This window comes from Bufo bufo, chromosome 7 (assembly GCF_905171765.1).
Source record: "Bufo bufo chromosome 7, aBufBuf1.1, whole genome shotgun sequence".
In the NCBI taxonomy this organism is placed as follows: domain Eukaryota; kingdom Metazoa; phylum Chordata; class Amphibia; order Anura; family Bufonidae; genus Bufo; species Bufo bufo.
In genome coordinates, this window is record NC_053395.1 from 44,122,982 (window position 1) to 44,139,838 (window position 16,857).

The 16,857-nt window shown below is 45.7% G+C and overlaps 1 protein-coding gene across 1 annotated transcript in view; it reads left to right on the top strand.

Moving 5' to 3' along the window:
• The window catches only part of LMTK2 (lemur tyrosine kinase 2), a 91,411-nt gene that overhangs the window by 50,964 nt on the left and 23,590 nt on the right, over positions 1 to 16,857 (top strand). The window contains exon 7 of the mRNA XM_040441907.1: positions 7,473 to 7,606. Within this exon, the coding sequence (XP_040297841.1) occupies positions 7,473 to 7,606 (134 nt within the window). The remainder of the gene's footprint in view (positions 1 to 7,472; positions 7,607 to 16,857) is intronic.

Below are 16,857 nucleotides of genomic sequence, written 5' to 3' on the forward strand. Positions count from 1 at the left end.
TTCTCCGCTGGGTTTTCCATTGGGGGATATATGTTTGAATACCCAAAAACTGTATTCACGCATTTGCTGCAACGGATCCATTCACAAAGTGAGGTGCTATTCTGTCCGGCAAAAAAGCCGAACCATTCTGAATACCCGTATGTTGTGTCGTTCCTGTAATTTAGGTGATAATTTAGTGCTTCCATTCCCGTTGTCGGTACAACCTGTTTTTACACTGACCGTTATCTGCTTGTATAACGGCACACCATTATGACGGTGACTCCCAGTTGTCAAGTGAATCTTGAGGTGAGGGTTTCTCAGGTTGGACTGGTGCTGGAAGGAATGTAGTAATGCACAAAGCATTGTGATTGATTGCAGCTCTTGAGTCAGCATATGGGTTAATATAGCCTTTATTGAGGGTGTTGCCTGAACTCTAATTTCAGAAGCCTGATTACTTGGCAGTGATGTCACTATTTATTCACACCTAGTGGAAAATGTTTTGTGAAGGCGTTAAAGAAATCGTGGTTAAACCTGTTGTCTTCCTGCACTACTTTCACGTGGTCTAGACTTTAACTATAGTCAGATTCATGGAATTCTTTCTGCGAGGTAAAACCAGACACTTTTTTAATTTATTTTTTTTATTCCCCTCTAATCTGTTTAATTTTTTTTTATTGTAGATTTTTTTTTTTACATTTTTTTTTTTTAAATTCTATTTCCTGAACATGATTAGGGGGGCAGCCATCTTGTTTGAGCTGTAGTTAACAGCATTTAGAGAGGTGCGTTACAGCATCCACTATAGGGCTATTAGTGGATCATGTATTATCTCTCATTTTAATCTTACCTGTGATAATGAGATGACTGCTGAAAAGGCATCTGTACAGACTATAGATGAGCAAATCGATATGGCTCATCAAGCAGAGTTCTGCATCTTCAGTGGGGTGCTCCCCTTGCTGCTTGATTGACATTGCTGGTCATCTCGGTCAGCCCTGACAATTTCATGATGCACAGAGGGGATCTGCTTCCACTACTGGAGCAACAACTGTGCATGTGCCGTTATATGTAGCAGCACATGAACAGTCGCTGCACCGATGTCTGAGGCAGAGCTGCTGGTCTTGGGCTGCTGCTCGGAGCAGAGGAACATGCATGAGATGTGAGGACGGTCTAAGATGTCCTGCCCTGTCAATCCTCGGCTTCAGGGACACCCCGTTGCAGGTTACAAATCAATTCGCTCATCTCTAGCACAGACCAAAAGGTGGTGCCTGTTAGGCCTAGTGACCAGTGCTAAACATCACCCAAAATTATTTAATGGGAACCTGTTACCTCCCAAAACCATCCCAAGCCGCGAGCAGCGTGTTTCTGATGGTGCCTTTCTTCCTGAAGGCAGATGCAGCAAAAGTACTGAAAATGTTGTTTTATCCCCTGCCCGGCGCACTTCTCCACACATGCTTGAAGTCAAGGAGGCAGCGGCCTCCTTGCTTCAAGAATCTGTAACCGCGCTCCTTCGCTGTGAATGACAGACGGCTCTTTGGCAAAGGCAGCCGAACTCTCTGTATAAGCGCTGTCTGTCACAGCGAAGGGGCAGGGAAGGAGCGCGGTTACAGATTCTTGAAGCAAGGAGGCCGCTGCCCCCGTGACTTCAAGCATGTGTGGAGAAGCGCGCCGGGCAGGGGGATAAAACAACGTTTTCAGTACTTTTGCTGCATCTGCCTTCAGGAAGAAAGGCATCATCAGAAACACGCTGCTGGTTACACGCAGGTACTGCTGGCGGCTTGGGATGGTTTTGGGAGGCGACAGGTTCCCTTTAAAAATATTCTCAACATAAAGACTTGATTTGAACATTAGATCATTTTCCAGTGATAGATTTTCTTTAAGAAAAGAAGTTATGGCACTAGTTTTCTCACCGCTTTAGGCCCCATGCACACAAATTATTTTTTCATATTTTTTTTGCAGCCCCATTGAAAGGAATGGGTCCATGTGCTCATGTGGATGGGTCCTTATATTGATCTTGTATTGTACTATTCTGTGGTGGCGTGACTTTTACAATCTGATCCTTAGAGGAGTGTGACTCTATCTCTGACCACTTTTTGATTCACTTCTTGGCACTTGGTGACAAACTCTTCTCAATAGCGATAAGGTGTTTAGATTGAGCCCCACTGGGTACAGAGAGCGATGTCTGTAAAGCGCTGCAGTAAAATCCTGTGTTCTGACGATATTCATATGCTGTTTGGTTTGTGAAGAGAGAAATTAAAAACAGCTAATCATCCTTTTATATTTTTAAGCAGTTGTATGCTGCCACCTAGTGGTACATAAGTGTAGTGTAAAATCTTATGAAAAAAACAACCTTTTTTTTTTTATGTCTGTGCTCCAGTGCAGCTGCTCTATTCCCATTCGCTCCGGTACCAGCTGGTCCCGCCGTTAAGAAATCATATCCATCATTCACATGGTGTTTGAACATAACGACTTTGGATCGACGATCCGAAGCTCGATTCGCTCAACACTAGATGGCTGCCATCGATCAAATAAGTGGCACTTGACCGCTGTTGGCCTAGCGAGAACTGAAGTAGCGGGAATTTATAAAGAGTTTTTGGTTTATTTTATGTAGCTCAGTGCTCAATTTTTTTTTAAATCTTTGAAAACCGGGGGGACTCAAAATGGCAAAACCAAAACTCATGCTGGAATCGCACGTTTGGTTTTGGATGCACATACACAAACATGTACTCCGTATTCATTCCATTTCCGTTTTTCCATTCCGTTGAAAGATAGAACATGTCCTATTGTGCGCAAATCACGTTCCATCGCTCTATTAAAGTCAATGGATCCGCAAAAAAAGGAACACATACGGAATGTACTCCGTATGTCTTCCGTATCCATTCCGTTTTTTGCGTAACCATCCATAGAAAAAATTGGGCTGGGCATAAAATTTTCAATGTAATTACTGTATATGCCATACGGAAAAACGGAACGGAGACAAAAAAAACTGAACTGATCTATGAAAAACGGACCGAAAAATACTCTAAAAGCCATACGGTCGTGTGAAAGAGGCCTTATACTTTCTTGCAAATTTGCTTGCAGAGTTCAGATTGGGATTTTCGTTATACACTGTGAAAATTTTGCTATTTCTCGCCCATTCCATTGGGGGACACAGACCATGAGTATAGCCTAGGTCATTACTAGGAGGAGACACTAAGCAAATAAGAGAGCTCCTCCTCCCCGGGCTATACCCCCATGCTCCACCGGGAGGACCCCAGTCTTGCTTAGTGTCGGATAAGGAGGTGACATTTTAGACTCTCTACTCCCGTTTATTTTTTTCAGCAGAGGACGCAGGGTCGCAATTTTGCTTCCCTGGTCTCTCGGTGGAGCGAGCGCCGGGGTCGAACTGGCGTCCCCGGCTACCTCCCCCAAGAAGTTAAGTGGCACCTGGCTCGATCTGCATCTCCGGCGGCCTACCAGATCTGGGGTCACCTATCCTGCCCTCCTACCAGATTACTGCCACTCCTTGTGCCAGCTGACTGAAGAGGTGACCTCTGCTGGTGTGGAGCAGAGGGTGAAGACTGCAGTACGCAGATAAGTACACGGCACTCCTGCAGAGCTCTCTGTCCTCCCTCTGTTTCCCGGTGTGACACTTAGGGCCGCTTAGTGGGTGGTTGAAGGGGGGGGAAGGATTCCTGTCTGGGGCAATCGCTCTTGCAGAAGTGGCAGCTTCCTCTGCTCTCCCACAGCGGGGCTCTATAGGAGCGGGCTCTCCTACCCTTCCGGCGGCCACGGCTCTATTATTTTTCATTCTTCCCGCGCGGGTTTCGCGCCTTCCTTGCTGCGATTTGTGAGCGGAGCCCTATTTCTTCAGCTCCGGCGCTTCCGTCTCAGCACTCTCCACACGTGGCTGCTCCCGGCTCCACACTTGTCGCAGTAGGATAGTGTTTACTCAGCGTGCTGCAGGAACGGTAGGAGACCCTGACCCCTTTCTTTGCAGGGATTGCTGCCATCATGCCGAAACCTGGGTCCCCCAAAAATCCAAGTCTGCTCCTCAGGCCCCACTGGGGCCATGTAAGGTCTGCTGTTTGCCACTATTGGTCACTGGATCCTGTGACTCTTGCCTTGCCTCTGGACAGGATCATCCCCCCCCCTCCTCCTCACTCAGCCCAGTCCCCCCTCCGCCCTGTCGGAGCTCGCGGAACCCGCTTGGGCCTCTGCCATTTCTAGGGCGGCCGCTGATTTAGCCCAAGTCTCTCGGGCTGCCATGGCCTTAATGGAACGCATAGCGTCCACGGATCCTGTCGCTAACACCAATCCACTTCCCAGTGGTTCCCACAGAGGCCGCTCGGCCGCTAAGAGGCAGCGTACACAGCAGCATCCTTCCTCAGATGATTCTGCTTCCCCCTCCTCGCCTGGAGGCTTGCTCAGACACTTCCCCTTCTCGCAGGGACCATAGATCGGAAGGGGAAAGATCCAGTTCTGACGAGGACACAGAGCTGGAACCCTCGCCCAAACTGTCCACTTTGGTGGTGGCGATCCGGGATACTTTTGATATCCAGGGGGAATCTCCTTCCGCTGGTAGCCAGGAATTCCCTCTTTTCCACTCTAGGAAACCACAAACGGTTGTATTCCCCATACATGGTGAATTCGACAAGGTCCTCTCTAAGGCCTGGGACCGCCCTAATCACCGGTTTTCTGCCACAAAACGCATGGATACTCTTTATCCATTTCCGGCAGAAAATGTGCAGCAGTGGTCTTCTCCTCCTAAGGTCGACCCGCCAGTGGCCAGATTGGCTAAGAATACGGCCATACCTGTCTTGGACGGTTCATCTCTATGGGACTCCACCAGAATTTACGGTCACTTTGTTTAACGACGTGGCTGTTGAGACCGCCATCCTGAAGAAGAGGGGCTTCTCGGACTCTGTTGTGAAGACCATGATCAAGGCCAGAAAACTAGCTTCCTCCCGGATATACTATCGTACCTGGAAGGCCTTTCTTGCCTTTTGTGAGAAGCTAGGCGTTTTTCCCCTTCGTTTCTCTGTTCCGGTGGTCCTCTCCTTTCTCAAGTCGGGCCTTGAGATGGGAATGTCCCTGAGCTCCCTGAAAGGCCAGGTCTCGGCTCTAGCCATTTTCTTCCAGCGATCCCTGGCTCTGCTCGGTCCAGTGAGGACTTTCCTACAAGGGGTGGCGCATTCGGTTCCTCCCCTGCCCCCCTGGGATCTCAATTTGGTTTTGTCTTCCCTACAGGCGGCCTCTGAGGAAGGTTTCTTTGAGTCTTCTTACCTGGAAGGTGGTCTTTTTGGTGGCCATCACCTCGATCAGGAGGGTATCGGAGCTGGCCGCTCTTTCCTCTAGGGAGCTCTTTTTGGTCTTCCACCAGGATAAGGCGGTCCCTTCATTTTTGCCCAAGGTGGTCTCCGCCTTCCACCTTTAATGGGCCTCCTGGGCTAGGCGTAATCGCGCCTCGGCATCTCAAATTTGTAAGGCGGCCACCTGGTCGTCCTTGCATACCTTTACAAAGGGGTTGGTTTAGTTCTTCGGGACATTTAGGGTTATCAGTCCGATGGCGGTATTCCTTTGTTCTGGTCTCTGTAGTTTTTTTTGTCTCCTTGTCCTACTGCTTTTGCACGCGCTAGGGTCTTCCCGGTGGCGCATGGGGGTGTAGCCCGGGGAGGAGGAGCTCTCTTTTTTTTATTTGCATAGTGTCTCCTCCTAGTAATAACATAGGCTATACCCATGGTCTGTGTCCCCCAATGGAAAAGACGAGAGATTTTACAGGTGAGTTTCACAAAAAATCTCCTTTTCTACAGTAAACCCTATAGATTGTGTACAATCAGCGAATATATTATTTATTTTTGTTGGGATTTATTTAAAACCCGGAAGTTACTCCGTGTGCATTCAGTTTCCGTATTTCCTTTCCACAAAAGAATAAAAAATGTCCTATTGTCTGCATTACGGACAAGGATAGGACTGTTCTATTAGGGGCCAGCTGTTCCTTTCCGCTAAATATGGAATGCACAAGGACATCTGTATTTTTTTGTGGATCAGTTTTTTTGCGGACCACAAAATACATACAGCCGTGTGCATGAGGCCTAAGACCCATGATAGCATGTGGTAGATGAGGGCCCTGTCATCTGTTACCTATTATCAAGACTGGCTTTTTCTGCTCTGGTCTGGATACCCCCTGCACTTCCGGACGCAGATCTCATGAAAAATGAGCCGCATTCTCCGGCAGAGGAATCTTCAGCATGTCTGAGCTTCTTTCTGGCTTCATTTGCACCAGAAAACTGGCATAAATTAAAACAAATTGGTTGCGTCTGTGGGAAGATGCGACAATTAAAAAAAAAAAAAAAAGTGCAGACAGTTTGCGACTTTATAACACCACCTTACAGGCAAATCTGAATTGATAAATCTCCGTAATTCCTCATTTTCCCTGAGGTGGCGCTGCTGGGAAATTACACTCTGACCGCCACCGTATATTTTATAGATCTCTGGGGCTCGCTGCAATAGACAATTCATCCGCTTCGGATACTTCCGCATCTGCGTCAGGCCTGATCTGGCACAAATACCGGCTACATGCAACCGTTTCCATCCAGCCGAAACCCTGCATTTATGCTGAAAAGCTGCCGGATCACCGCCAGACCCCATTATAGTCAATTGGGAGCCCACAGTGAACTGTACAATTCGGCAGTCTGCCGCCACATATGCAAACATACCTTTACCTTTAAACAAAAATGGATTCCTGAAAAGTGCTGTACCCCTTATTAGTTTTCATCCAATGTACAGAGAAGTTTGTGTGGATGTGCCTGTCTTATACAGTAGCAAGGGCATCTGCATAGTCCCCTGCTGACTGCAGCACATATGGACATCACTTATTTTGTATTTGCCAAGCAGAAAGTATTGCAGTGACCCAAAGCAATCGATCACATTCTGCGTTTCATATTTTATTTTATTTTTTTGGTGCAGGTAAGAAAATGATGGATACGATGCGATTGCTTACCATGAGAAACGAATCCACTTTGCAGTAGTTTTTATGCACATGGCATAGGGTTTCTCCCATTAGAGGAACTTTCAGTACATTACTGCCCACTATAGCAGGTGGGGAGCTTTCCTCCAGTATCTTGTGTTCTGCTTTGTAAGGGCACATCTTGCTGGAGCATGCCATGAGTGCTGCTGGCCTCCCTCTTCCAGATCCATGTCTTCCTCTGGTCTTCATGCCGTGATTTGCAGAATGTATTTGTCTGGTGAAAGCGCAAGGGTAAAAAAAAAAAGATCCAAACGAACAGAACCTACAATTACCCATAAAAGGCAGCGTGCCCCGTGTGTGCGTTCGGGAAGAATTCTTATTTGAGACATGAAACTTGATGAGTTGAAGACTATTAAGCCGTACAACTTTACTAATAATAACCTTGTTGACTGATTAGATCTAAGTAATGTATTTAGTTGCTGCTTTTTAAGCATCTCTGAAGTGCAATCAGCAGATGAACAAGCGGATGATGATATGTTGCTTTCTTTTTCAGGGTGACCTGAAGACCTATTTAAGTAACGAGAAGGGGAAACTGAATGGAGACACCGAGATCGTGCTGCTCCAGCGCATGGCGTGTGAAATTGCTGCCGGCCTGACCGTCATGCACAAACACAATTTTGTACACTGGTATGTTCTGTATTCACATTTATATTGCTATGAGTCTTTTGGGGTATTTATGCATGCTTTGGTGACCAAATTAAGTTTACTTGAAGAAAATTGCATGTTTTGACATCCAAGAAGCAACAAAGGTGAAGAATTTAAAGAAATAGTTAGGCCTCATGCACACGACAGTGTTGTGTTTTGCGCTCCGCAAAACACGAATGGCGTCCGTGCGGCACGGACAGCCTTCAATATAAATGCCTATTCTTGTCCGCAAAGCGCGGACAAGAATAGGACATGTTATATTTTAGCGGGGCCACGGAACGGAGCAACAGATGCGCACATTGAAGTGAATGGGTCCGCATCAAGCTGCCAAAAGGCGGCTCGGATGCGGACCCAAACTACGGCTGAGTGCATGAGGCCTTAATTAAAGGGCTTCTGTCAGCAGATTTGTACCTATGACACTGGCTGACCTGTTACATGTGCTCTTGGCAGCTGAAGGCATCTGTGTTGGTCCCATGTTCATATCTGCCCACATCGCTGAGAAAAATGGTGTTTTAATTTATGCAAATGAGCCTCTAGGAGCCATAGGGGCGTTGCCGTTACACCTAGAGGCTCTGCTCTCTCTGCAACTGCTGCGCCCTCTGCAATTTGACAGGGCCTGGCAGTATAAATTTGACCACGCCTGCCTGGCCGTCAATCATAGTGGACAGGCCGTGGCAGTTGCAGAGAGAGCAGAGCCTCTAGGTGTAATGGCAACGCCCCCGTTGCTCCTAAAGGCTCATTTGCGTATAGTAAAACCATCATGTTTCTCAGCAATGCGGGCACATATGAATGTGGGACCAACACAGATGCCTTCAGCTGCCAAGCGCACATGTAACAGGTCAGCCAGTGTCATAGAGACAAATCTGCTGACAGATGCCTTTTTAAAGGGGTTCTTCAGTTTAGACAATCCCCACTTAGATAGTTCTTTAACAATAAGCTGGTATCTGTGGGGGAACGTGATGGTAAGACCCACAGTAAAAAAAATTAAAAATAAAAATTATTGGATTCAATTGCAGCAAATTTATTAAAAGGCTTGCATACCCTTGCCCAGTAGTGGGTCATATGACGAGAACTGCACAACAAAAGAAGTTCTACTGCAGTTTGCATTTTTGGCCACGTGCTTGTGTAGTCGAAATACATGGTTTCAATGTGTTTCACCTGTCCAAGAGCCATTCGGACAAAAACGTACCACACTAAAGGTGACATGCTTTTCTTGTCCAAACTTATTTAACCAAGAATAGCTTGCCACCCTAATGGCTACGCTTATGGGCACACTCAAAGTCTTTGACGTCAGCTGGTGGTATCCTATGGCTATAGTGCCAAGTAATGTCAGCACTATGAAATTATCAAAGGGAAGCTGCCGACTGCCCATTGATACCGGTGAACAGTTTGGTTATTTTCCTTAGTTTCCTCTAAAAGATCTCCTGGAAATAACTGGCAGCATGGTAAATCAGTTTGCTCTATTACATCACTTTGGAATGAATTATTTCAGTATCTCGCAGTCAGAACGCAGATACTTAATCTGTGGCCTGAGAAAGCACTTGTTGCCATTCTTTACAAATAGTTGACATATGACACTTGGTTTCGAGTGCAGTTTCTGACCTCCTGGTTTAAGAAGTCCACATGCCGTCTAGACCATGCTCAGGGCGTCCTGTGCAAGGAACAGCGGCAGATTTGCGAATAGTGCCGCACTTTACACGGTTTAAGAATACGAATCAGTCTTAATGAGACAAATTTACTATTCGGGTTCATGAATCGTTGTAAATGTGGAACATCTTAAATCATGCACCACACTAGAATTGTCGGGGTGCCAAAAAAATAAAATAACTATCTAGACTAAGTTGGCATAGTTTTACTCCAAAAATGCACCAAAATCAGCACTTTATTGGTGCACAATGGATCATTTAAGCTGCTCCCCCTTTTCCATAGATGCAATGCTCTCTTCTCATGAAGACAGGTCGCGGCAGAGTAAATAAAAATAAAAAGTTAGAAAAGTGTAAAACGGTTGGTAAATGTGGCGCAAAGCATGCATGCACAGTTTTTTCATGCAAAACGTGCCAAATAACTGGCACCTTCTCAATAGTAAATCTGCCCCAGTGTGTTAGCTCATCCACCCGACCATATGCATTAAGCAAAAAATACGGATGACGTCCATGTGCATTCCTTAGTTTGCGGAATGGAACAGCTGGCCCCCAATAGAACAGTCCTATCCTTGTCCGTAATGTGGTCAATAATAGGGCATGTTCTATTTTTTGCGTAACGGAAATATGGACACTGAATGCACACGGAGTAACCCTTTGAAATCAAGGGCTCCATATATGGCCCGCAAAAAAACCCAGAACGGACAAGGAAAGAAAATATGTTCATGTGCATGAGGCCTAAGGATGTGATGGCTAACCTCCGGCACTCCAGCTGTGCTAAAACTACAACTCCCAAGATGCCCCCTTACTTGGCTGTTCTCAGAACTCCATAGAAATGAATGGAGCATGCTGGGAGTCAGAGTTTCACCACAGCTGGAGTACCGGAGGTTAGCCGCCACTGCTCTAATGTAAGACCGACTCCTGTGGGGTGTCAGTTTATCATGCGGTGGGTCTGCACTCCGTTACCCACACTCAGTGGGGCTGATTGGTGCGTTGCCACCCACCAGTTTTGACTTGGAATTTTCCCCTGGACATGATAGCTAGATCTATCTATCTCTAATTTTATTCATTCAGTCTTCTGAATGGCAGCATGGGGGGATTTTCACTACTCACTCAGTTCCTTGGCTCACACAATCCCTTCAATTCTTTATTAACATCTTTCCATAAGGAAAGAGCACAGCATATTATCTGATGGCCTCGCAGAGAACACCAAGTTTTTCCCTCTCCTCCCTCAGAGACAACATTTTGGAGGACGCCCCACAGGTTTAATTACGGTAGCATTGAGAGATGTTTATAAAGAATTGAAGGCGTCCAAAGGAACTGTGAGTGGCGATAGTTTGACTCTCTCTATTCTGCTCCATTTACTGATGAGAGGATAGTCACCGCAGGCCAGGCTCAGGCTATTCAGTTTCTCACCTCGCAGAAATGGTGTCATCTGCTATGTGCGTATTGATGAATAAACACTTTAGATTAGAGGCTCGTTTTACATTGATCTTCTTGAAATTGGATCTGACGGCTCAGCCGCGTGGGTGGCGTGTTCTGAATTCTGGCTGCCAGTGGCTTGTTGGGATCAAGGTGGATTTCCTTTCAGGTTGCATGTCGTAGTGTCCATTATATGCATGGTTTATTGCAGGGATCGGCAACCTTCGGCACTCCAGCTGCTGTGAAACTACAGCTCCCAGCATGCACACATACTTGTAATTCCCATAGAAGTGAAAGGATTCTGAGGTTGCTGATCCCTGATTTATTGGGTTCATTCTACACAAATGCAAGCAAATTCTTTCACCTATCGGGTCAGCTATCCGATAATAGCAGCCTGATGTCATTGTACTCTATGGTCTGTAGTAGAGATGAGCGAATGTTTCAAAAATTCGTTTCACCAGTTCGAATAAAAAAAAAAAAATAATTCTGTTCGATACGAATATATTCACAGTGAATTTAGTTTAAAAAAAACCCCGCTATTTCCTGACTGCAGAGAGCCATTATAGTGGTGGAGAACACTGTACCTTGCAGTAACACGCTGCTGCGGTAGTTAACAACAATACTGTGAGTCCGTATGACAGGCGTCGCTCTTAGAATCACTGCACACTTCACTTATTTGGGCGGTCACGGGGCCAAAACTGACCAAATAACTCAAGTGTGAACTCAGCCTTACAGGTCGATGTTAGTGCCAATAGCGCACTCCTCTTACACCGTCGTCAGCTGATTCCACATAGATGGAAACAGAACCTGTTCTATTAAACGCTTATACAAGTAGAGCCCCCTGGACAGAGTGGAGAGGGTGTCGGCAGTAAGTTTGTGTTGACGTCACTGCTTATTTTGCCTTTCCTCTGATCCGTCAGAACAATAACCCACAAAAAACGGATCCTGTCTGTGGAGCATACGCCTTCACTCGGTCAGCATTTGGTCAGTAATCTATCAGTATTGCTAATGCCCAAAAAAACAGGAGTGGATCCATAACAGAGATGGAGTCAACCATTCAAGAACCGCTGGGTTGCTGGTCAAGACACGACCGCTAGCTGACACTGGGAGCTCAGGCCTCCTGCTGCCATACCCCCTTACTCTGCTGCGACCTGTGCCTGCACCAGAAGCACTGCCTCTCCCCTGTGCAGGACCTGGCACTTCTCTGTCTGACACTGTTAGATCAAATTAATAAATAAAAGGGAAATTAAAACACCCCAAATTTTCTCACTTCACCACACAACGGCAAATACTTTTTCGTGCCACTAATACACGCCAAAAAGGGCTCTAGAACATATAACTGCACCGTTGAATGGCAAATATATTTTACTTTTGCCACTAATACACAACAAAAAGGGCTGTAATTTTCGCACTTCACCATCACCACACAATAAGCCCTTATTTCCCACTAATAAAAGCCAAAAAATGCTTTAGAACATATAACTGCAGCGCACAAGGGCAAATAAGATGTAGAAATATTTCCTTGTAATAAACCCTGTTAATGCCCGTATCAAAAAGCACTTGCACACTAATAACAAGAACGGTTTGCTGGAATTACAGAGCTGTATAATGGCAATTTGGATCCCCAGTCAGTGCAGCAAGGTGTAATAGGATTGTTCCTATCACCCAGGCTGTAACCTGCCCTGCTGAACCCTGTTCTACATAAATACTGTGGAATGATTCCTCCCTATCCTTTCCCTACACCTTGAATTATCTTTGTAAATAGGTTATTTTGAAGTCTTTCCTAGCACTGTCCCTAGCGCCTGCAGATGTCTCTCCCTGCAATAAGTAGACTGGTAAATGGCTGAGGCTATTTATAGGGCTGTGACATCATAGGGCTGCATGCATGGCATTATGGGTGATCCCGCCTTCCCAGAGTTCCTTTCTCCATGTCCTTACACGTGCAGCAGCCATTTTAGGAAACAAATTCGGATTTGGTGCGAATCGAATAAAACGTGAAATTCGGATCGAATTCCACGTCGTCAAATTTGATTCGCTCATCTCTAGTCTGTAGCTTGGGTCTCCTACAAGTCGCAGTGCTGTGGTGAAGGGGGGGGGGGGGGGGGGGGACTTGCTTGACAATCGCACAAATTTCAGCAATTCTTATGATCCTTGCAACTCACCCGTGACTTCAAGGGAAACTCTGAGGCCACAATAACATACCATGGCTTGCTGGAGACCAAGTGTCGCTGTGGAATCCTAACCTAAAAGCGGCTAAGTAGGTGAAAATGTGAGGTATGGAGTGTGCATCTGTTCACACCCTCCATCCTTTTCAGTCCCCACCAGATGGCAAGCAGGTTTAGTTCCAGCACAAGTTGAGTTTCTATTTATTGCCAATTAGTGATCTGATTTGGTATCCGCACTTAATTTGGTGCAATTCCAAGATGAGATGTTGCACAAACTGTGCCACGGCTTGTTACTGGGCACGCGTTTAAAATATACCATGCATGGGGTGTGATTTGGAGTCATTGGGGTACGGTCACACAAGGATTTCAACATGTATTCCAATGTTTCTAGTGGGAATCTGCATTGCCATTCCTCATAGCTGAAACCGCAGCGGGCGTTCACAAGCTTTCAAACCGGCACCAGAAATCCAAGCTTCTGCCACTGAATCCACAGCAAATGCATGTTGTTGGATTTTTCTGCCGTGTATTTAATAGCATGTGAACATGCCCTGACTTTTCCTGATTTTGTGTCCTGTGCTGTGACAGCTGACGTACACGTGAGAGGTGATAACTTGTGTTTACTGCCAGCAACAATATCCTGATGCTGTCTGAGTTACAGGCAAATCTCCAGCATCCGTGATTTTGTTGTTGGTGGTAAATGAATGCAGCCAGGCCGCCTCTCTGGACTCCAACATGGGGAACCTGCCTCTCCCTTGGCTGTCTCCTGTATGGTTATGAAATGCGTCATAGAATCCAGTGAATTATATAGACCAAGAGTTATATTATACACTAGTGGGTACGGCTGCTGCCTCTTCTCCTGAAGGTCTGGAGTTGAGTGCTCAGTAAATGCATGTGAGATCATTTCTAATAGTTCTTCCATGCACTAGTGAATTATGTAGACCAGAATTCACTGCTTGTAACCGGACCTGCTGCTACAATACTACTACTTTAATCCTTTGAAAATCTTTGGCGCCAAGTGCAGTTGAGGCAAGCCTTACGGTGGCTATATACACAGTCTATCTATTGCGGCCAAACCTGCCAATTTTGGTGGGTTTGGCTCACCATCTAATGTACATGGCATTTTCTCGACTTTCCCCCAACAGCTGATGTTTGGGAATATAGGAATTGGGCATGTTTGATTTCAGCTGCCCTATCGTTCTTAGAGAGGGAGAAGCTGTTGCAGGGTGTCTGGCAGCAGCTTTCTTCCCTTTGACCATTCATTGCTTGCTAGATGGGGCTTGAGTATGCATAGGAGGATTGTGTATGGCTAGCTGTAGACTAGACTAACAGAAGGGGTCTGCTAAGCTTTTCTTAGTATAATATAAAGGGATATACATACGCCAATTTTATGTTAGTAATACCCTACACCAGTGATGGCTAACCTCCGGCACTCCAGCTGTGGTGAAACTACGACTCCCAGCATGCTCCATTCATTTCTGTGGAGTTCTGAGAGCAGCCAAGCAAGTGTACATCTTGGGAGTTGTACTTTTACCACAGCTGGAGTGCCGGAGGTTAGCCATCACAGCCCTAGACTAAGGGCTCTTGCACGCAAACGTTTTTCTTTTTTCTGTTCACGTTCCGTTTTTGCGTTCCATATACGGAACCATTAATTTCAATGGGTCCGCAAAAAAAAACCTGAATGTACTCTGTATGCATTCCATATTTCCGTTTTTCCGTTCAAAGATAGAACATATCCTATAGTTGCCCACAAATCACGTTCCTGGGCTGCATTCAAGTCAATGGGGGCTGTAAAAAAAAATATATGGAACGGATACAGAATGCATCCGTATGTCTTCTGTATCCGTTCCGTTTTTGCGGAACCATCTATTGAAAATTTTATGCCCAGCCCAATTTTTCTATGTAATTACTGTATATGCCAAGTTTGTTCTGTGTTTTGTGATCCATTTTAAACGGATCCGTTTTTGTTTTAGTAGTGTTTTTGCTGCACCGTTCCGTTTGGCCTCTGTTTTTTTGCGGATCGCAAACGGAAGGTTTGCGATCCGCAAAAAACAGAAGCCAAACTGAACGGTGCAGCAGAAAAACTACTAAAACAAATCCGTTTAAAATGGACCGCAAAGCTGCTCACTCTAAACAATGGGAGGCCTGGTACCAATTCCGTGCATCAGCAGGTTTTTCAAGTTGGTTGTCCTCAGGATCTACTACTTAAAATATTCTGCTCAGTCTGACTACAGTTATATCTTGCATAGATTACTAGCTTAATCCCTTTCCCCCCTCCTTGTCCTCCCCCCTGGATCCTTTGTCTTGTCTCCCCCGTTCTACTCCACTCATCTAGTACTGATGATTGGCGACTTTTTTTTTTTTTTTTTTTCTTTATGCTGATTTGACATGTACTATTGTAATACCCACATATTGCATATACTCAAATGTAACCAGCTCATGATGCATATATATTTTTTTCATGTATATGGTTTTCAATAAAAACAAATTGAACCATAAAATGGACCGCAAAACACAGAAAAAACTTTATGGTCGACTTGTGTGCAAGAGGCCTAAGGTTATGTGCACACTAACGTATTTGGTTTCTGTGTCCGTTTCGTTTTTTTTGCGGATAGGATGCCGACCCATTCATTTCAATGGGTCTGCAAAATGCGGACCCATTGCGGGTAGCGCGCTGTCCGCATCAGTATGTCCGTTCCATAGCCGCGCAAAAAAATAAATAAATAGAACATGTCCTATTCTTGTCAATGGATCCGCAAAAAAAAGAAAAAAACGGATGACATATGGACATCTATTTTATTTTTTTTTTATTTTTTTTGCAGACCGCAAAATACATACGGTCGTGTGCATGAGGCCTAAGGCTGAGGTATTTGTGCTGCCTCCTTTTCCACTGAAATTCTCCTCCTGACCATGTAGTTCTGGCCCATCTATTCTGCTGCTCTCTCCTCTCACCCAAATATCCATGTACTAATTGATTTGTACTAAAATGATTGCAGCAGATCCCTGGGGGTCCAAGCAGCAGAGCAGCCTGCCATAAGTTTATGCTTGGTAGGCCATTTTAAAACAGTTTTTTGTTTGTTTGGGGGGGGGGGGGGGGGGGTTATACCATGCTTTAGTGCAGTTTTACTAAACCCGCCTAAGAATTAGACATTATGGGGGTCATTTATTAAGACCAGCGGTTTATATGCCGGTCTTAATAAACCCTATATCTGGTAGTGGATCCGCTGAAGTTATGAAGAGGTGCTGGCCTCTACATAACTTCAGCACATCCAACGCCAGTCTAATTGTGAGACCGCTTTTCTCTTAGGCATGCTTCTTCTGCAATATTGGTACATCTTAAGCCTCTGGCGTCGCACTTTGAGGACTGAGTCCTAGTATTCGGAGCTGCGGGGAGAGCGCCACTCATTTCCGTGGATGATTGATGGAGATTTCTGCCCGGGAGATTTGGCCCTTGTGTCGGCTGCATCTACCTGACCAACTGTGGCCCTCCTGAACTGACTGCATAATAGAGATTTATCTGATTGCGGGTCTAATGTACTCTGCTTGCATGATGATGGAGTACAGTGCAATAGATTTGCGATCACATATGATTTAAGTGTAGCATAAAACACTGTGATGCACCCAGTTTGGGTCAGGAGGGCGGAAGTTGGTCCAGAAGATGCGGCCAATACAGTGTTTCCTGGTCCGACCGCGGTCATGGGAGACCTTTCCTCCTATGTACAGAAAGCTCTGAATCATGTGCAGGGGCGGAGGTAGGTATACCTGCAAGTCATGAATACACGGACTCCTTCCTCAGAGGGCAATGCCAGCACCGCAGCTAGTATATGGTAAATTTCTCTAATATATTTTCTACCCACACAACCAAATCGGCGGCCCTTTCAGATACCCTGCCTGAGGGGGTGACGGATTTCCTTTAAAAGTTGTTGTGTCTAGAAGAGGGGACCAGTGCTTCGGGTCACTTGCTTTCATGAAGAGGTGATTGAACTGGTATTTCCTGCGTTTAGTTTTT